The following is a 21,988-nucleotide window of genomic DNA, read 5'->3' on the forward strand; positions in this document are numbered from 1 at the left end:
TTCAGGATTCATGGGAGCATGTCTAAATGTTTTTGTGACAGTTTGGTATATTGTTTTGATCAAGTGACTCTTTCCTGCACCAGCTCCACCAGTAATGAATAGATTTATCGGTTTTACTTCTTCAGGTTTCACACTATTCATATTTTTCATTTTATTTCTACACCAAGTTAGAACAATGTCATATGCATACCGCTGTCTTTTGTTCAAGGTTCTAACACATTGTCGCAGATGGTCATCAGAAATTTCTGCAGGTTGGTTGTAAGTTGTTATTCCTATATTTGAATGTTGATCAGTTTGACTAGATGTTGAAGCAAGATGTGAAGGTGACTGGCTATTAAATGATTCTTCAGGTGTCAATTCATCTTGGATTTGTGAATGCAAGTCTGCATTTTCTTGATCATTGAGAGAATCATAGGAATGAATGATGTTGTTGTGGTTATTTCTTAAATATTCAAGTGCTTCATTTAGGGCATCTCCATCAGGTTCAAAATTTTGTCTGTTTTGTTCTACTACAGCTTGTACAGCAGGTTCAAAGAATTTGGAAGCATATGTTTTATCAGTGCTTAGAAGATGAGTTTCATCTCTCCAGGGGTAGTACAACATCAACAGGTGATGAAAATATAATTCAGGCTCCTTTGTTTTGTTTGGCTTGTGGTACCTTATAACAGCTCTGACTTTTCTACATTTCATTACCTCATTAGTATTTATCAGTCTTATTTTGTCTGGAAGACATAGATCAGAATCAGAAGAATTGTGTTGTACTTCAATAGCATGATCGGTGAGAACTTCAGGCTGAGCATCACTAGTTTCTTGACAGTCTTTCCTGTAATCTTTGTAATAGTATGCAGCAAACTCAGCTAGACATAATTCATCTACTGATGCAATAGTTTGTGGTCTAATAGCATATCTTTCAATGATATTAGATTTAAAGATATCTGTACTTTCATCATCCAGGTTTTCAAGCTCTTGGTGTGATTTTGTGACACGTATCCTTTTCTCAGGTAGGTTTGTGTTAACAAAAACTGTTGCTGGGAAGATTTTTCGCAACCATAGTTCAGGCATACATCTATAAACACATTCTTGTGAGCTCACTTCTCTAGTGGAGAGGAAGGCAGCACCGATTTTCTTTAAACCTTCTCTGATGCTCAGGTTTTCTTTCTTAGCCTCCTTTGCTGCATTCATAATAGCCTGTGAACATTCAGTTTCGTCTTTTGTAAAATATGAACAAACATAAGTAATACACTTGTAGTGATTAAAGACAGGCTGTAAGTCAACATTTGCTGCAAATCCCTTTATACCAGCAATGAAGTAATTGTTAATAAAACAGCTGTCTATTGGTCTTCTGAGGTGCAGTTCATAGCCTGAGTCAGATGAAATAGATAAGGCCCAGTAATATTGCTCTTCAGTAATGTTTACAGAATTGAAAATATCAGCTTCAGTCAAAGTAGAATCATAATTTGACTTGCTTGGGTTTAGAACATCATCAATTTTGTCTTTGACTAATGAAAGGATTTCTTTTCTTCTATCCATGGTATTTTTTTTACCTCTAGATCAGAATTATCAGAAATAGGTTCTGCAACAATTGTTCTTTTTGTGAAAAATTGCCCAAAATTAAATCTACATTTAACATTTCTATATTTCCTGCAGGTCTTAGAGTGGCTGTGCTTTTGATAAGTTTTGATTAGGTCATGTAACTCAGGGTCCTGGTCTTGATTAGGAAGATAGGCTTGCACATGTTGATCAATGAAGTCTATATATTCTTGCTTGGTCTCAGATGTTAGTTTGGGACAATCAGAAGTCCATATCAATGCATGTAAATGAGGGGAGCCTCTCATCTGGAACTCAATACGAAGTGCATGATACACTATTTTACCTATAGGATTTGCTGTACTTAGTAGAACTTCAGTGAAGAATGTTTCAACTCTGTACTGAAAGTGTTTAGCAACAACAACAGGATTGAGATTTAGCATGGAACACCTTTCATAATATGACAAAGCATCAACTTGTTCATCTGTGAGGTTTTTGCCTTGTGTTCTAGCAATAATCTGAAACAGCTCAGGCCATCTGAGGTCAGCACAGGATAATGTCATGAACCAAGTTGGTATTCCTAGCTGTTTTACCATAGCTACTACTTCATACATGAATTTTTGCCAATAAGGAGGTGTACCTGGTATTTGTCTCAAAAATAAATAAGCTTGATCTTGAAAAATGAGATTTTGTAAACTTTGTGCATCAGATCTTATTTGAGAAGCAGTGAGGGACTGGCCATGAATTTTTTTCAAAGCAACATTGATACTATCTGAGACTTTCCTCTGTTCTATGATGAACTGTGCAAAGAAGAGATACTCTGGATTTGTTGCAAATCTTCCGCTGTAATGTAATAGTCTCGCATTGAAATACTTCACTGGTGACAATTTCACTTCGCGTTCAACAGTGTATCCAAATTGACCTTTTGGAAAAAGTACAGGAAATGCTAGCTCTTCACAATTTTTATCCATCATGAATGATACAGGGTGCTTGTTTTCACCTGGAGCGATATTGTAAATTTCATTTCCTGACGATACCTCATTATTTTGTTCAACGGTTACAGGGTAATCTGGTATTAGAGACTGAAAACATGTTTCATTTGTAGGTGCTCTATGCTCATTCAAAGGGTCATCTTTCTCTTCATCATCAGGTGTGTTATCATCATCACTGTTATCTTCACGTGATAAGGTAGTATTACCCATATTGGTCATTGTAACATCATTATCCACAGCTTCATTATCAGGTGGTGTGTTCTGACCATTAGGGTTTGGCTCATTATAGGTGGTATTACCCATACCACCTATGGTATTCAAAACTGGATTCTGCTCTGAAACATTCTCATTTTGCTGCAAAGTTGTGAGATTTGTATCAATATTGTCAATATCCACACCTATATTACTATATAAGAGATTATTGGTCTTTAGCCACTTGAGAGCATCAAGTACTACTTGTGGGCGCACAGGTTGAAAGTAGACATGACCTCTAAATTCCAATTTTCTTTTCAGTTTCAACAGTATTATTCCAGATCGTTCTGGGGGACGTGGTAATATATTGCATGTTTGATCACATTCAACTGGTATATTACAGATTGCACCTTTAATCTTTCTTTGTTGACCTTTGGGCATGACTATTATTTTTTCAAACACTATTCTCTGTGCTATGAGAATCTGTTCAAGCTTCTCTACAATGGACAACTCTGGTGGCAGTTCATCAACATGTAATTTGTTACATACAGCTTGACATGGCACTTGCCCTTTCAAAACTTTTGTGTGACAGGTTTTACAAATGTACTGTTTTTCATCAAATGACTTAATGTCAGTAAACAGTTCTTGCTGAGTGTTGTACATTTGTTTTTTTAACTGGATAACAGTTTTTCTGTATAGTATTCTGTTACAAACAGAGCAAATATAATATGGACCTTCCCTAATTTTACTTTGAAAAGCTGTTATCTTATGATCTAAACCATGTTGAACTGAGTTTCTATGGGCTTCCTTATTAGCTTGGACTTGTGATATAATCTTATCTTTGTCTGCAGGATCCAGTGTTTTATACCATTCTACTTTGCCAGACAAAAGTTTTTCTTTTTCTTCAGGATTCAATGACTTATACCATTCTGCTCTTTTTTGTTTTTGTGCAGAATTGAGGGAGTTAAACCATTCTGCTCTCTTTTGTTTTTGTGCAGTATCCAATGATTTATACCAAATTGCTCTACTAGACAAAAGATTTTGTTTTTCTGCCGAACCAAGTAATTTATACCAATCTGCTGATTTGGACAAAAGCTTTTCTTTTTCTTTGGGATCCAATGATTTATACCATTCAGCTCTTTGAGACAAAAGCTTTTCTTTTTCTTTGGGATCCAATGATTTATACCATTCAGCTCTGTGAGATAAAAGCTTTTCTTTTTCTTTGGGATCCAGTGATTTATACCATTCAGCTCTTTGAAATAAAAGCTTTTCTTTTTCTTTCGGATCCAGTGAATTATACCATTCAGCTCTGTGAGATAAAAGCTTTTCTTTTTCTTTGGGATCCACTGATTTATACCATTCAGCTCTGTGAGATAAAAGCTTTTCTTTTTCTTTGGGATCCAGTGATTTATACCATTCAGGTCTGTGAGATAAAAGCTTTTCTTTTTCTTTGGGATCCAGTGATTTATACCATTCAGCTCTGTGAGATAAAAGCTTTCCTTTTTCTGCAGGATCCAGTGACTTGTACCACATTGCTTTATCAGACAAAACTTTTTTTTTCATGGCAGGTTCCATTTGTGCATAGCTTTCTTTTTTCCTTTTTGCTCCTAGTTCTCTCTGACCATGAGACTTATGTTTTGCCATTACCTTTTGTCTTCCAGCATTTGACAAATTAGATGAACAACATATAAATTTAATACAATACTCTACATCTTTACTCTGGAATTGTTTTTTTACAATATCCATTAATGACTGAATAAGAAAATCTATGTCATTAATTTTTTCAAATATATCAAGTGTGCCCTTAGGACTGAATCTTATAATATAGTACTTAACACTTTTTGCTTTTGTCTTCACATTGTTGTGCTGAAAAATACAGCCGAAGCAATAATTTGAAACCCACATTAAAAACCCAGTATTATCCTTAGCATTATCTGTGATTAACTTCTGAAGCGATAATTTGCTACCAAGTGATGTACAGCATAGTATTCCTTGTTTCTCCAAATTAAAGGCAATATTAATATCTGCATCATATATTTGAAGGGTCCTTGGGAAATTGTTGATAGTCAGTGGATGATTATCGCCATTGACTTTTTCTTTATAAAACTTGTTAGCATGGTCAGTGATTCTATTTAGGGTCTGTGAATTCCAATACCCACAATATTTGATAATGGAAAAACAAATGCTATAAAAAGATGTGGCACAACAGCATAACAAGGGAATATGATTGGTTGTAATTTTAGCATCTGCATGATTTGGTTTGATGGGAATAGCTGACAACTGTTGGTCAGAAATGTCTGTCATATCACATTGTTTTTCACTAATATGTACACCTTTGAGTTCAAATAAAACATTTGAATTTTGATAAAGACCTTGAAAATAGTCTATCAGCTCATTTAAGGTGTTAACTTCTAACAGTACACAAGTTCCTTGAGGATGGGGCATACCATATGGATCTCTACCATGAGAATCAAATATCTTAAACTTACCATCACCATTACAGTAAAAACCTACTGTAGTACTAAGCATTGTTAAAAGAAATGAATTATAATTTTGTCCCAGCAAAGCCTCCATAGCATTAGCAAATGACATACAATAATTAAAATCTTGTACTTCACAAGTACCATGTATAGTACCAGTATAGCTTGGACTATATTGAAGCTGATAAGTAATATCACACACTATTATCATTTCAGGTACTTCTGTTAACAGTAAATAGGATTGCCTGGATAGACTAGATAGACCAGAATACAATTCATTTCCAATGTTCATGATATTAACCAAGTCCATTGAGGATACAATACCATTCCTCTTGTTATATATGAGGGAAGCAAGTGACATGGCTACACACTGTGTACCAGCATTTAACCCAAACATTGCCACATTGTCTTGGCTGTAAGGAGCTTGAATTGTTTTAGTAGAATTAATAACAGGACCAGGGTTTTTTTCTATATCCCCAGACAGATTGGACTTAAAATGATTTACCCTGTGATTCAGATTTTTATAAACATTTGGTACTGAATTAGACCTCCATGCATTCAACTGCTTTGGCTTTGGACTTTTTATTACATGTGGATATTGGTTTCGCATTTCCAGTATCCTGTATTTGTTAGACTTTCGATATTTTCTCCTAACTGCACAAGACGGATATTTCGTTGTTCCTTTATTCTCACATCTGATTCCATGTGCATATATTTTTTCACCAACTATATATCTAAGAAGATGCATTCGGGAAGACTTCGGTATGCTTTTTCTGACGTAGGCTCGAAATAAACGTCTTACTTTCCTGGATTTCTTCAAAATACGTGTAATTCTTTTCTTTGGTATTCTGCTGGGCTCACGACTACGAACACGTATACCATGCGTACGTGGGCGATTAAAATAATCAAATTTGTCGTATCGAGATCTACAGTTGCAAACTGTATTTAATGAAAATGTTTCATCATTGCTATCATTAAGCTTATCATCATATACAATAACAGATAACTGAGCAGTTTTCTCAAGTACCTTACATTCATCGAAGCTATTCAAGGCAGCATTCGTTGAAGAAATCAACAACTTTACGTAAACAAGAGATAACATAATAACATTAAACACAAAAAACACAGGATTTTGCATCATGTATTTATTAAAAAAGAATATCCATACAGCTACAATGAAAAAAAACATAAGATTAACCTTTCTGATCGTGAAATTAATACCATTCGTACTTTTATCGTAGCTACGTTCCTTCGCATCAAGTGAATCCAACATGGCGTCTATCTTCACAAGCAGTTTGCATCCATTAGACTTTTGTTCTTCAGTCTCACGGTAGTAGTGTTGTTCAATAGATTGCACAGAGTATATGCACTTTGGTTTCAGATTTAGCATTTTTCTTTTTTCAACAAGTGTAGGTTTTTCAACTAAGACATTGCCATACTTGGCATACAAAGCACACAAGGCTTTCATGGCTATCAAAGCATATAAGGCTTTCATGGCCTTCAAGCGTTCGCGACTCAATCCGTTCCATAAATACCGCTCAATAACATCTTTTTGTGTGGATTGGCCGCGAACAATACGACTTCTGTAGGCGTCTGTAAGTATTTTGGCCGTTTGCACCGTGAAACTCCAAGTAATCGTAACCCAAAAACGCAGAACCTCCATCATTTAAACGACAACTCCACAACAAATGCGTAATGAATGACGAGAGAATTTTATAAGCAAAAATCTCGTGTTCGTCATGTGACCCGGACCTGTCCGTGCATGACAACGTCAATCATCATCATGATGACACGTGATCAGCATATGAACACCTTCACCCTCATTGGATCACAGTTAGTTGTCATGGTGTTGAGGGCCCAATGACCACTGGGTACTATTGCGCAATTTTTCCATTTTGTGGCGGAGGAAAAAAACAAAAAAAAAAAAAAAAAAAAAGACGACAAAAAAACAAAGGCATTTTATGACTGGGCTACCACAGGTATCCCAGTAACGAGTAGTTGTAAATAGGACCTGAAAAAAATTCAGGCCCGTACGGGATTTGAACCCATGACCTCTGCGATACCGGTGCAGCGCTCTACCAATTGAGCTAACAAGCCAACTGGGAGCTGGTCAATGAATTGGGTACAAATAAACATCCAAGTGAATGAAGATTTTAGATATATAAAAAATATCACATATTTGCACTGCGGTGGAAAGATGAAATTAGGAGATCCTCGCAGCTAAGAACACTACTGAAACGAGTAGTTGTAAATAGGACCTGAAAAAAATTCAGGCCCGTACGTCAGTGGCTGGCGGTAGATATTAATATGACCACTTCGCGGCTCGGTAAATATCCGCCACTAACCACCTTCAATTGACCAAACCCATGAGAAAAAGGGAAGATTTGATAAAAATTTATTGCTCCATTTTTCTGTTTGCCAAATTCTGAATGAAAGGTGTAAAAAATTAATTTTTGATAAAGTTAAATCCATGAGTTATCTTGAGCCTTAGCTGGCCCTGCTGCCATCATCCTATTTCCCACCAAACAGTCTGGTGTGAGAGAACTTCAATTCCAATTCCTTTTCGCCAATCTTCTCTTAACTGACAGGAAGCCTGTTTGCAGGCTACTGCTGTCTTGAGATGGTTCATTGTCGATTGGAAGCACATATCAAGCAATCCCTTTCATGCAAATGTCCGTAATTCTGCAATTTGATACGTATGTTGATCTTTCTGCCCAAAGCCACATAGCTGCCATACTAACACACCCTGCGAAAGGGAAGGGAGGTTAAGGGTGCACCTACTCATTTCATCGTCAACAGAGGCAAACTCACATTTTCCCCGCGTTTACTTTCAGAAGTCTCTGACTTTCCCCATACGATTGCCCCTCCCATTCTGTCATTTGGGAGAGCCAAAGTGCTGAATGTGTGCTCTAAATCGAACACAAATAATTATAAAAACAAAATCTGTTTTTATTATAAGCAGTTACAAATCAATATATCCATTCTCCATTTAAATAGTCCAGATATTAACGCTAAAACATCATCGATCTTGTTGAGGAGAAACAGTAACACTTGTCAGGCTCTGAAAATGTTCACAGTAAATGATTAAGAAATTAAGTATAAAGGTGTTGGCACTTACAAACTTATCGCATACCATTTCAGGGTATTGATATCACTACACCACTTCGTCGAAGGTCAAGAAAGGAGAAGTCAAATGATGCACTATATTGGAATTTTAAGGCAGCCTGCTTTAACCAGAGAAATAGGAGAGACCCAAAAGAACACACGGAAAGATTTCACTTAAATAAGAAATTAATAATTGGACAGAACGTAGAGCAAGAGTTAAAAGACAGGTTCTTAAAATTAATTAAGTTACACAATAGAAACACGCTCCCACAAGCTTCCCCCAACAAGCTTCCTAACAAATAATGCTTTAAATATTTACATGACATGTGAAAATCATTTTTCAAATGAAGATTTGGGAGCCGCCCCCATTCCCAATAGAGGTAGAGCAGTTTTAATGAATGTGAAGGGACAAAAAAGAAAAGAAAAAAAAAAATCAGTTTGGCTATACATGTAGGAAACAGTCCAGGCTGAAAGAACTAATGGCAACTCAAATCTATGCAAAATTTAAACAAAATGCCGACAAAATTATTTTTTCATAACTCCATGGGATACATGGTTTTCTCAAAATTTTGATGACAATTATCTAACAATTGCTGAGTAAACCATTATACAATATACCATCAATTTAGATACACCTAAATTCAAAATTGTCTGTTATCATTACAAAAAAAAAGCATCCTATAAACAGTTACAAGAGTTATGTTCTGGCTTCCTGGAATAAGTACAAATTATTTGTTGCTGCTACTGCTATAATGTTCTCTTGTGGGTGCCAAGCAGTGTGAAGAATCTTATGACTAAAGTCCAAGCATTCTACTGTGATATCATCTTTCTTTCGCTTTCCTGTTACCGCTACACGACGAGGCTTTAAAATCTGCCGTGGCTTACTAAACTCCCGCGATGCCTCTAAACAAACATCCTGTTTGTCATTTCTGTCGAAGATGTGAAAGAAGTTGTTGTAAGAACCCGTCATTATAGACCTGAAAATGGAAAAAAACAAACAAATGAATCAATAAAAAACTAAATAAATGGCAAATAATTTTAGGTTTGCACATAACTGATTGGTACAATAAATGTAAATAGCATCAATCCAAAATTTACACTTCATTAGTCATTCTGCCCCCATGATTTGAACCATTACAAAGAATCAATGGGAAAACCACCAATTAAAAGTTTAAATTAGCATTTTAGTAACTGTTGTACTTGAAAACACCTTGTCTCCCTTCACATGTTATTTAAGGTAAAAAAAAAACCGTGACCTAACTTGGAAAGTTGTGTGTCTGTTAAGGCTATTGCAATAGAGCCTTTCATAATGCATATGGTTTCCACAGTTGCCTACAGATGTCTTGTTTACAATACCCAGATGAAAAGTAACACTTGGAAACAAAACTGTGTACAAGTAAGAAAAAGCTTACTGCAGTTCAAATACATTATGCGAGGACAGAAACTCAATGTTCAACCCAGTTTAACAGAAATAATTTACTCTTTCAGCTGAATAATCTTAAGCACTTGATAGATTCATACTTAAGGTAAGATGACATCCAGGTCAGTGAATTGTACATTGGCTAAATAATCATCTATACCCTCCATTTCTTTTACACAGTTTGAATAAAGATTCTGTCATTTATATCCTATGCATAAATGACCTTAGTTAAGCAAGAAGTTCTTTAACTGATAATTGAAACTATTGAGAATCAATACTCCATTACATGAATTGAAATTTTGGACAAAAAGAAAACTCCTCTACAAAGAAGAGTATCACCTCTAACTTACCCATCATTTCCATTCCAAACACATTCAAACTTGTCAAAGATGCAATCATTTTCATACAGTGAGCATAACTTGCTTCTAAGGTAATCATGAACATTGTAGACCTCCACTGGTTTGCTTTCCATGTTTAGATCCCATACTTTGACAGTCAAGTAGTCACGTGTCAACATGTACCGGCCACTGTGGCTGAATCTTACATCTGATATTGATGAAATGATCTCTGAGAAAAATGATCTTGCCCCAGGATCCTCTGGTTCCTCAAACACTGCAGGAGAAATAATTGGTAATTCATACCAGTATTGGCATTAATTGAGACCTACAGAAAACATCTTTGCTTATCTACTAACCAGAGCCACCACAGATCCCATATTTTTACATTAGAACTGACAGTAGTGAGTGAACTTACAAGGCAACCAACCATGAAAAAAATATTTAAACAGTAATACCCCTGTAAAGCAGAACCCTTAATCAGGAGCTTCTTAGAAATAAAAACATGAAGCCATAACAGTAAGTTCAAAGAAAAGGCATAAAAACTCACTTTTGGTATGCCTGTCACACAATGCTGATTGCCTCATGTCACATAGCCTGACAGTTCCTTTACTGCTACTGTATGCAAATGTGCTGCACTCTATTGGATGAAACTCTGCTGCAGTAATAACTTCGGTGAGTTCCTCCATGTTTGCTGGTTTGATATCAACAATATCTTGTGTACTGTTAAGAAAAGTTTGGGTTTCACTTTCATTATTTCTACCATTGAAATGGATGCACTTTCTAAAAAAAGGAAAAATTTTATAAATCACAGTGATAAGAAGACAAACAAATAAACTGTTTCTCTGGTTACAAACACAATTAGGGGTTACCAATAGAGGCCACATCCTGTAACATCTGTTATGGCTGAGCAACCACAATGTTATGGGTGAAGATTGTGACACTGTCATGTTACACTTTGGAGCATAATACACTGCTAAAATTATTCTTGTACTATACATCACTTTTTTTGATAAAAGGTATGCACAGAGCCTTGTGTACCAATAACTGGCTCCATACATTTCATTGCAATGACATTACTGAGATACTCATGTCCATAACTGACAGATATTGGTTTCAGGATGTGACAGACAATTAATCATGGTAAAGCTCAATATGTTCCACTTCAGTTCTAACAATAATGAATACTAAAAAAAAATTAGAAAGACTTTGAATTTTACCCATTAACTACACAAGTATCATGTCTTGTATAATTCATGTCCTCTCAATAAAAATAGTTTTCCTGGCACACTTTGCAACAACATCAACAAAAAAACAATTGCTTACTATACAAACTTGAAGTGGAGCACAAAAGAAAGAGAATAAGCAATTAAGTAGTAATCAAATTCATAACTAAAAAAGTTACTCTATAAGGGAAAAGGATACTATAACTCTGATCATTTATCCCCAGATGCCACAAATTTATCCTCAAATCATCTGCTGATAGGTATGTCTCATCATCGCTGTTCAGTGATATTGAATTGATGTGGTATGTGTGTGCATTGGCATATACTCTTCTAGGACTTGCTTCCACTACCAGCTCAGAGGGCTTAAAAATAGGTACTCTAAGTGATGTTACATCCTCAGGATTTCTTGGTACCCCCTGGTCATCTCGCAGGTTGAAGTTACTTGCAGCAAAGCACCGTTCAGAAATTTTCCACAACTTAACAGTTTTATCTGCAAAAACCAAAAAATAACTAATTATTTCAATCCATGAAAATGTACATTAATGTTTAAGCATAAGCATTTTCAAAGCCAAGCACTTTGTTCAACACTGAAACGTCACTGAGTAAGATGGCTGGTTTTAAAATTACAACCACTTAGCTATACATAGAGGGTTTTACAACAACTAGTTAGCATAAGCAAATGTAACATATACCACATTAAACAAAGTTAACAGTGATGAAAAAAAGATCGTCCCAAGTAAACTGCTATTACTAACACAGTAAGTTTAAACATTTTTAACACTACAACAAATGAATTGAAAAGGAACCTTCTCTTGTGCTTATTTCAGAATGAAAGAAAGCGATAAGGGATTAGAAGTTATGCTGTTATCAGATCTTTTAAAATAAATTTGTCACACCAAGTAATACAAGTAGCTTTGAAGGTTAACCATTCAATCCCTAATACTATTAGGAATATTTTCCATACTGTTTTCTAGACATTTCCTGTGTACTGACAAGGAGAATTTGTTTAACAATCAACAGCATCTTTAGTTGGTGATCCTTTCCTTTATTCTCGTGGCCTTAATGAGTGATTCAGGGGTGACATTGAAAGGAGAAATTGGATGCTAGTCACTCTTAGGGGTTACAGGGTTAATATTCTACAAAGAGTTTGATTTTAGTTTTGGGCTTGAAACTGTTGTAAGGAAAGTCTCTCTACTGTAATATATGCTACAACATTTTCAAAGCTCAAGAATTCAAACGTTCACATTATCTCTAGTTTCATTCTAGGATGCAAATATTCCAAAGTGAAATCAAGTGTTTATATTCTAACAGGTTTCTGAGTGAATTGTATGCAAGAACATTTCCCTGTCACACAATTGTTTGATTAATGAAGAGACTGATAAATAAGATATGCCCCACGTAGTGAACTATTACCACACAACTGTACAATATCAAAACCAAAACTATCTGCTGACACACCTATCTGAGGTCAGCTGGACGAAACTGACAAGCCGGCATTTATCTAAGTTTCACGAGTCCTATTCCTTAATTAACGGTTGGTGTTATGACGGTAAAACGAGTAAATTAAACAATAAACCCACCATTAGTCGAAAGCAAAAAGTGCGATGCGTTACGCCGCTTTAACCACTTGATCTTGTTTATCTTCTCTTCGATCTCCAAACTTTTAAGATAATCAAACTCTGGTTCGTGACTTTGGAAAGTACTGTACACGTTGTATTCACCATAATGCTGTGATCCCTTCGGCTGGAACAACAATTTGACAGAGAAGTGAAACCATGAAAAGCGAGTACGAAAAAAACAGTTAACACCTACAGGAATGATTGAACAACCGGTCATTTGTTAAAAAAAATTCTTACCGCTTCTTCTTTCTGAAAGATAACTATCCTGCCTCCCTTATCACCAGTTGCAAGAAGCTCACCATCGTGGTTAAATTCAACAGTGGAGACTATATCAGCTGAAAATCATAAAGATGTAGGCGGGTGAGGTTGCTTCTAAAGTACAAGTGAACAAATTTGTACCTTGCGTAAAGTACTAGTCTAAGCTTTCATAGAGACCAGACTTGATCCCTAACCGAGTAACAGTTCGAAGCTAGAGCCACTTTTACCTTCGGTAAGATCCTCGTCTAATGTCCCTTTCACCTGTGAAAAGCACCACTGTACTTCTCCTCCATCCTCTGCAGACACAAAATATCATAATGAGCATCTTCACAATGACAAGTTCTTCGATATCAATGTGAGATTTGTATTTGACATCGGCAAATACTCACTTGCCATCGCATTAACGGCAATATACACCTATACAGCGACACATAGATGTCTTAAAACTGAATTTATCACTAAAGAAAGACCAAATACAGATGAAAGGCCAGGATGGCCTAAGATTGCAACCTCACATAGATGTCAGCGAAGGAAATCCAACATGGATGCCGCTCAACGTAAAGGCGTGACGTCAAAATAAAGAGAAAACGAAATTACCAGATTTGGGTATGCTTTCCAAATATGGAAAATTAAATCTTAGCGCCAAGCTTTAAATTTCCTTCTAGTTAGGAGAGGTTTCGATTCGGGAAAGATTCCATCTTCACTTTTTGTAACAAAATGAAAATCGTAGAGTAAAACAAAGGGGGTATGCAATTAAAAAAGAGCCTCAACCGATAAAACGGAGAGAGGTTGAGGCACTGTTCCTCCGATGAGTTCACTAACAAAGATATCGACACACCTTTATCACCTTTACGTTTTTCCTCCTTGTTCTTTTGTTTGGACCCATTTCGCTTGTCGCCGTGACTTAACTTTGGGCTATGATGATGGCCTATATCTACAGGATAATAAAATTGTAATTGTTACAAATCAAATAGAAGGAGCGTAATCATGGGGTCGTAATTGTTTCAATTTGACACTACTTAGAGTATTTCAGGGAATTCAGATATTCTGAAGCTTAAATACTTCGGGGCAAAAATTTAATTTTAAGCCTCATTAGCAAATTGTTGGCGACCTTTGAATGAGTTCTGTAAGGTATGTTTAGCAGATAACAACCTGGGGGATTGCGCGAGATGTTTGCCCTCAAAGACTGGTAATATTTTGCCGGAGATCCTCCACGCAAATTCATTAAAAAAAAACGAACATTAAAACTGAACCACGAAGTTATAATAACATCACATCTTGTCGTAGTAATTGTATTGTGGACCTCGAAAGAGCGGATTCGAATGAAAAATCAAATGGAGAGATTTTTTTCTCCAATGAAATCTCAATTGAGCTTTAAAAGCTGTTAAAAGGTGAAATAAAACTCGCGAAATTGGTACTGTAATTCAATACTTATTTCGATCTTGAATATCTAGAACAGACCGTTACGGAGGATTTTGTCACGGTTATCAGTTGTTGTATTGTCAAGTTGGTTCACCAGAGGCGTTGAAAAAGCAATGCGAAACGCAAGCAAATGTGAATAACGACGTCCTCCGGCAGTCTTTCGGCGGTCCTTCGGCAGTTACCACGAGTTTCCTGACTTCCCACTTTATTTATGAATATTTCTTTCGATTGCGAAAAGCGAAAAGGGAAAGAGTTCGATTTAATTCAGAGTTCAAATGATGTTAAAATGATTGATTTTGCATAATTTTTTTATCACATACAATACAACATAAATAATAAACCACGGCTAGTGTTCACTGTAGACAATAGAATTTACCGAGTGTTATTCTTTGGCGGCATCGAATGACACGGAACACAATAGGATCTCCCTGAGAACTCTCTTGTTCGTGTTTTAAAATACCGTGACAAATCTCGCGCAGATCTGCAGGCAAATTATAGCTAAACTGATCGCCTCCTGTTTGTTATACTGTTTACGAAAGTTTGACTGAATTAAGATCTTATATTCTAAAACCTTCCTTTCATCTGGTTTTCCTCGACTGCTGTGCCGTCAACTTTGTTTACATTATAACTTAGAATTTCGGAGCAGCAAACAAGACGTGCAATGTTCAACTTTTTTTTTTTGATCAGTGTGCTCAGTTTAGCAGCTTACATAATTAGCTTTGAATCTTGACGCCAATAGTATTTGGTTCTTAGTTCATTAGTATAACGTACAAAAGCAGGTTTGTGAACACGTAGTCGCCGTCTGTAAGTAGAATTGGGGAATAAGTGTGAAATGTACCACGCTGTACGAGGACATGGGCTTTAAAATCACAATCCGATATCGTCGTTCTGGGTTGATGACATTAAAAAATCTCGAATTCAGTGAAGAATAAGTCAATGATTTATTTCCTTTTTCGTCATTTGAATCTTCGAAGTTGAACTTTCAGGCCATTGTTCACAAGCTTAAATGTTTATATCTATCATGAACATGTCGATTGTGGGAAAATTCAAAGCTTGCGGAATGAAAAGGAGTGTTTCTGTGATCCTTTGTTTACCAATGCTTTGATACTTTCATCATGTATACCGATTATGAAACCTGATTAAAATTCTTCATTACGGTGCGACTCGCAGCACGTTGACCTTACAAGCGAAACGTGTCGTACAATTTTGAACGTCTATTGTCTCGAAACTACAAGGATATCTACTACTTCACGTTAATTGGTTGCCCTCGTTTATGAATTTCAAACGGATTCGACGGAGAATCTATTAGCAGAAACAAACTGGAGCTCTTGACCTGTTAAAATGTAAACAACGCTAGCATAGATCGCAAATAATTAATTCACTTTAGTGCTCAACAGTGATTTCAGTAAAAAAATATCGCAGGTTTTACTTACGGTGAAGCTTATCCTTCAAGACTTGCATGGTTCTTCAGATCATCCGATCGTCTAAAAAAAAGCGAATCAAAGGGTGTAGATACATTTGAATGTGGTAACTTGAATATTCTGGTTCACTCCGCCAATAATTTCGTAGTTCTACGCGAATAGTATATTCCAATGATTATTCCGATAGCTTTGAACGGGGAAGGCCTGGTAGCAAGGCTGCTCTTTGACAAGAAGAAGTCAACATGGCGACGGCTCAGGTTGGGGTGCAGTATGAATTATCGTTGATTAACGTGTTTAGACGTTGGTTTTTTTTAGAACAGCGTACGCCGCTTTAGAAAAAAACTTATCTTTTTACTTGTACTAAAATGTCTGTCAGGTGTCCACCGACGATCCCTCAAAACGAAATGTTAAAGTTTTCATCCAGAGGGACTACTCGCGCGGAACTGCATGTCGCTTTCAAAATAAGTTTCCACCTGAATTAGAAGGAAAGGTAGGTCTGAGGAAGTGCATTTGACTCTATATTATTTTTATGAATTTGATTTTTTACCCAGAGTAATATCTGCATTTGCTGGTCGAGACAAAGTCTGTATAATTTATGTTTGTTGTATATCTGTGGGTTCGGTCAACTGGTCGATCAAGTTTGTTTCTACTATTTTGTTAAATATCACACACGCACATAAAGTTGGCGTTTTTTTCAACTTTTCTCTGTTAATTATTCGCTAGAAATACGAGGAAACTCGTTTATTGCAAATTCAGGAAAGCGAGCAATCAATAATTTCTAACCTTGCACGGTAAACAAACTCTTAAAGAAACTGAGTCGACGCGAAAGATGATCTTAATTAGTGATGGATGACCACGAGCAAAGAGAAGGCGCGGAAAAACGATGATTTAACTCAAAGTTTGCGAGCCGTTAGAGGCGTCTGAGGGAATGCACTCTCCTGGAAATTTTTTAGGGTGCAGAAATAAATTTACAATGTTTTCAAGAGAACGGTTTCATGAGTCAAAACATGGAAAATGTTTTCATGAAAATTGTTCAAGTTCCAATATAACATACCGGTAGCATCTGATCGGTTGGAATGATGCACTTTATCAGAGTTCAGAAGCGGGGTAAGAAAATTTTAGTTGGCTATATTTTGTAGAATTTCTGACTTTTGCTTCAACCTATAGAGGAGATAGTACCTATATTTAATGTTCCATATAGTTCCATTATTTGTTTAATATCAATTATTGATAGGTTCATGCTTTTACTCTCAAGATCACACCTGTAATCCTTCATTTCATCCTCAATAATTTCTGTTTTGGTGAGATAACTTGGGTTTTGAACTTCAGCTTTTAGGGAAACAGCACATCTAAATGTATATCTAAACCTGTTCACTCCTAAGATCTTATTATTACCTCTCTGTACTGTCTATCATACAGTTCTTATGATGTTAGTTTAGAGTATTTGGTCTTGGACCCACTAATAATCCCCTTGTTGATATTTTTCTTTATTCTCATTTCTTGTCTACTTGGTATTGAATTGATCACCATGCTACTTATTTGTATGTGTTATTAAGTGGTGACAGGGACTACAAGGATTATACTTATTCAGTGGGGTGGGGAAGTAGTACTGGTGCCTCAAGAAAAAACTTTCCTCTTTACTTATTATCCAATCTCAAAATCTCAACAGCCTCTGTGACTAGTCTCCTTGTCTTATTTCGAATACAGGACATTTCGCACAAAAGACTTTTCGCACAAGTCTTTTAGCACAAGTTTTGGACCGTTCGCACAATTCTTAGCGGTCATTTCGCACAATAATTATAAATGAGAAACATCAGTATAAAAGGTATACTAATTGATACTAATAAGACATTTCACCTTCACATGTCACTTTCAATATTACCAGTATGCCCAATTTTCATTATATAACAAAGATATAAGAATGAAGTTTTCAATAGCTTTATTTGAAACTCTTACAGATCGATAAAAATGCTGTTTGAAGGCGAGTGAATAAGGAGGGAAGACTGGTGACAGTTACTTTCGAAATCAACATGGTGTCCTTAGCGTGGGTCGTCATGTTTGCATGTTTGTAGTGGATGATACAGTCAAAACTAAAAGGTTTTTTGTTCAACAAAGGAAAAGTTATAGAAGTAGTCATTCAAATAAGGAGTTCTTTACAATTTTCATAGAGAGAGAGATTTGTACCCCTCCTTTCTTCAAGTAAGAATAGTGATTGTGTTCACGAGCATTTTGATCTAGTGGAAGTTATTACATAATAAATGTCTATGTTCTCGCCGTTGGATCTTGTGAAGGTGAAATGTCTTATCAGTATCAATCAGTATACCTTTTATATTGATGTTTCTCAGTTATAATTATTGTGTGAAATGACCACTAAGAATTGTGCAAACGGTCCAAAACTTGTGCTAAAAGACTTGTGCGAAAAGTCTTTTGTACAAAATGTCCGGTTACCCTTATTTCTTTCCAAGTTCTCAAAGAGTTAAATTTTTTTATAGTTGAGGTTCTTTATCCAATTGGAACTAAAGTACATTCAAAAGAGTTTTGATCCATAAAAGATTATGTGTGATCATTGACATTTGGAAATGTGTTGTGGAGGCTTACATGTATAAATTAGGAAGATGATTACAAAAGAGAGTATGGCATCTTTGATGCAATAATTTCATGTCATTCATAGAACCTAGCAAAACCTTAGTATAGTGATGAGGAGTTGTAGGGCCAAAGCTGTTTATGTTCTGTCTGAGATTTTTAAGCTCGACATCTTGTGAGTCTTGCATTTCACTTGGAACTCCTCCTTTTTGTCCTTGTTCTGGAGATTCCTCTGGCTTAATGGCCTATTTTTGTCATAAGTGACAAATTATGCTCAGTCTCCTAATCCCTGGACCATCAACTTGTTTATTGTATCAAGCAGTTCAATCAAGTCTTAGCATGTGTATATTTTTAGAATGCCCTTGATGACATGTGTTTGGATATTCAATACATTTAACTTAAGAGTTTCAAAAATGCCAAAAACAGTGACAAAGCTAATTTTTAGCTAATTGTCACTTGGGATCAGTATAGCTTGACAAATTAGCAGATGGCAAATATAGTCATAAACAAGTATTTTCCAGATATGAAGGCTTTTTCTTTTTTTTAGCTTGAGCGGAGTCAGTTTGAGCAAACAGTCAACCACATCAATGAAATCTTTGATGAAGCTGAAAAAGTTGGACCTAGAACTTACCTGGAGGGATGTTTGGGTTGTGTTACTGCTTATCTTATTTTCATGTGCATACAAACTCAATACAATAAGGTAAGACACCATATACCTCAAAATAAATCTGGGTTTTTTAATGATGGTTTCAAAGGGGAGGGTGTTTGCAAAAAGAATGTAACAGTAGAAAGTTTTCAGTACAGTCAACGTACCATTTATATTACTTGCAATACAGTACTTGCACTGTTTTTTCCCTACAAATTTTACTACTTATTTTTCACTGCTTGATATGAGATAAGTAAAACTTACTGATATGTACATGCAGTTATTTTGTGTGGTTGTGAATAATTCTTTAAACCTTTTCTTCTTTCTTACCAGTGTTTAAAGAGACTAGCAGATTACATAAATGAGCAGAACCAAAGTGTGTTTATTCCAAGGGGACTAATGATCACCAACCCCATGGACAGGGGACTTCGAGTTGTATCCTTCAACTTAAATATATGTTTTATGTTGCTTATACACTTGCAAGAGTGTATGTGTATATGTGTATGTGTGTGTGTGTGTGTATGTATGTGTGTATATATATATATATATATATATATATATATATATAAAGAGTAATTTTGACTTACACAAGACAGTGCTCAATACATAGGAGTAGAGCGATGTATATATTGTGGGAGGAAAAAGACATAATAAGACAAAAGAGACACTTTTTGATGAGAAAACAAGAGGTATACATATTTCGCAAATTTTTTCAAATTGCAACAATTTCAAAACAGGTGTATTATAAATATAAATATATATATATATATTTATACACTTACATAAATATACATACATGAGCCCCTTTAGTCAGTTAGGCTCTGTCATTGCAGTGGTATAAATGTCTTTTCACTATAAGCTTGTGGCCCTTTCAACACTGGCAACAAAAATAAATGTTCAGGTAAAAGGTTTAGCTATATTGAAGATGGCTAAGGAGATGGTTTCGTCAAGCAACAGTTAAACTTTGTTTGATTAACTGGTCTTGTAGGATCTAGATTTGTTGCAAAGAAAACCATGATTATTATGAATCATTCCTTAACAGTCTACCACAGATTGAAATTGTGGTTGTTAGCTCATCAGATCAGAGGTGACCTATTAAGCAATGTGTGATTTCTTGCACTTTGAATCTTCTAAAGCTCAACATCCTGGTGGTGTTAAAAATTGTATTATCTTGAAGGCTGAGATACAGTCAAGGACCTAAATCACTTCTGTTCCTTTATTTTTTAGGGCATAGTCGCTAAAATCTTTACAAACTTTGCCAATGTTTGCATGCAATAGCAATATTTTATTTAGCTTTTTGTACATTGAAATAAATTATGATCATGTTATGATTTTTGATCATTAAATATGTTAATTAAATGAGTTTACTTTCAATTAGGTGCACTGAAAATTTCAAGTTACACTCAACTTTTCTCTAGGCAATTTATTCTCTGAGCGATTTAAGTCTAGTAAATGATCATTATTGTGCATATGGTTAAACAGTAGAAATTCGATAGATGTGGAGTGTAAGATAACGGAACTCTGCTGTACATTACTTATGATAAATAACATTTTAAAGGTGATACTTGTAACAGTTTAATGTTTGTGTATGATTGGCATTAACCAATGATTGCATGCTTCATGGATAGGGCTGTACTATGGTGATGATTATACCAGTCTGCACATAATCTAAAAGTTGTACACCCAAAATAGCTTTGCAAAACACATTCTCTATTTCTACCTGAGGTTAATTTTGCATGATTTTCCTTTTATAAGGACACAAACACATCTGTGATAGGACAGAACTGCCCTGATTATTATTGCTCGCAAGTGTGAACATGCCAGTCAGACAGTGTATCAGTATTGTTATCCCTTTCCTTGTTTGGATAATATTTAATTTAATAAATCTGTATTTGTCACAATTTACATTCAAGGTCATCACTTAGAAACCAGATGCTCTGAAAACACCCATGCTAAATGTTAAAAGTAAATCAGCTAAGAAATTCAGAAGCATGTTTATCTACTAGGTATTGTCAAAAGACAATGTATGTTAAGTTACTTCTGAAGAAAGTGATATATCAAAAAAAGGAGTGTTCACATGTATGCGTGGGCAATTTTTTTGGTTCACATGCTTGTTTTTACTTGATTGAGGTAGATCTGTACATGTATTTATTTTTGTTAAAAACAACTCAAATATTGTATTCAATGGTGCTCTTAATTCATTGTTGAAATAAACAATAGGTTTATTATTTTTATGATTTCATTTTCATGTTTTTCTTGGTCAAAAAATGTAACAAAATGTAACTTTGATCGATGAAAAGTCATGTGTTTTTCACAGTAGGAATATGGTGATCTTTTAAAAGACTGCTTACTTTCATAGGTTGCTAGATAAATAAAGTTCTGCAGGATTATAATATAGCCATCATACTAAAATGCTTTCTTCAGAATTAAGACATTTGGGTTACATTCAAGGGATTGGTGAGACGTTGCTTGTGAGTGAGATGACATTGTCTTGCTGTTTTTCAAGGGTTGGGATGATGTGCATTGTTTTATCTAGGAGCCTACCGAATCTTAGTCTCTGTGTGGGATGATAATTAAGTTCGATCATTCATTTTACGTGAAAATAAAACACTTCAAACAGTCACCTTCAATAACAATGTCTAATTCTCTTCCCCATTCTGGCTCGGGACTGTCATTCTAACATCCGTTTGGATGGTGGGAAGGATTCAGGTGCTGAACAAGTGCTGTGCTTGTAAATGTGGCATTTTTTGCGCGTAACTCGC

At 35.6% G+C, this 21,988-nt stretch overlaps 2 protein-coding genes across 4 annotated transcripts; one reads left to right on the forward strand and one right to left on the reverse strand.

Moving 5' to 3' along the window:
• Positions 1-8,119: 8,119 nt before the first annotated feature.
• Positions 8,120-16,169, reverse strand: LOC131774769 (serine/threonine-protein phosphatase 2A 55 kDa regulatory subunit B alpha isoform). Of its 3 annotated transcripts, none has more exons than XM_059090847.2 (9): positions 16,010-16,169; positions 14,002-14,088; positions 13,382-13,450; positions 13,134-13,231; positions 12,858-13,020; positions 11,477-11,767; positions 10,602-10,766; positions 10,067-10,328; positions 8,120-9,273 (listed from the first exon to the last, which is right to left on the reverse strand). In XM_059090847.2, the coding sequence occupies exons 1-9, from the start codon at positions 16,035-16,037 to the stop codon at positions 8,994-8,996; spliced, it is 1,443 nt and encodes a 480-aa protein (XP_058946830.1). In that variant the 5' UTR covers positions 16,038-16,169; the 3' UTR covers positions 8,120-8,993. The 3 variants fall into 3 exon arrangements, with proteins under 3 accessions (XP_058946830.1, XP_058946829.1, XP_058946831.1); XM_059090846.2 differs by having other exon boundaries at positions 13,993-14,088; XM_059090848.2 differs by lacking the exons at positions 14,002-14,088; positions 16,010-16,169 and adding an exon at positions 13,544-13,725.
• Positions 16,170-16,230: 61 nt separating this feature from the next.
• On the forward strand, positions 16,231-21,463 carry LOC131774765 (golgin subfamily A member 7-like). Its single transcript, XM_059090840.2, has 5 exons — positions 16,231-16,254; positions 16,374-16,487; positions 19,128-19,280; positions 19,560-19,661; positions 20,279-21,463. Exons 1-5 carry the CDS (start codon positions 16,240-16,242, stop codon positions 20,315-20,317), a joined length of 423 nt encoding a protein of 140 aa, XP_058946823.1. The 5' UTR covers positions 16,231-16,239; the 3' UTR covers positions 20,318-21,463.
• The last annotated feature ends 525 nt before the right edge of the window (positions 21,464-21,988 follow it).

The sequence above is a fragment of the Pocillopora verrucosa genome, chromosome 1, assembly GCF_036669915.1.
Source record: "Pocillopora verrucosa isolate sample1 chromosome 1, ASM3666991v2, whole genome shotgun sequence".
Classification (NCBI taxonomy): Eukaryota; Metazoa; Cnidaria; class Anthozoa; order Scleractinia; family Pocilloporidae; genus Pocillopora; species Pocillopora verrucosa.

What these genes read in the sequence shown, in the direction of transcription:
- LOC131774769 (XM_059090846.2), bottom strand. Translation starts at nt 16,037, where the DNA reads ATGCAAGTCTTGAAGGATAAGCTTCACC. An exon ending in AGACGAGGATCTTACCGAAG is followed by an intron (nt 13,232 to 13,381) that starts GTAAAAGTGGCT and finishes TATGATTTTCAG; the next exon opens with CTGATATAGTCTCCACTGTT. An exon ending in GTTTGGAATGGAAATGATGG is followed by an intron (nt 9,274 to 10,066) that starts GTAAGTTAGAGG and finishes TTCCATTTTCAG; the next exon opens with GTCTATAATGACGGGTTCTT.
- LOC131774765 (XM_059090840.2), top strand. An exon ending in CACCTGAATTAGAAGGAAAG is followed by an intron (nt 16,488 to 19,127) that starts GTAGGTCTGAGG and finishes TCTTTTTTTTAG; the next exon opens with CTTGAGCGGAGTCAGTTTGA. An exon ending in TGGACAGGGGACTTCGAGTT is followed by an intron (nt 19,662 to 20,278) that starts GTATCCTTCAAC and finishes AGTCTACCACAG; the next exon opens with ATTGAAATTGTGGTTGTTAG.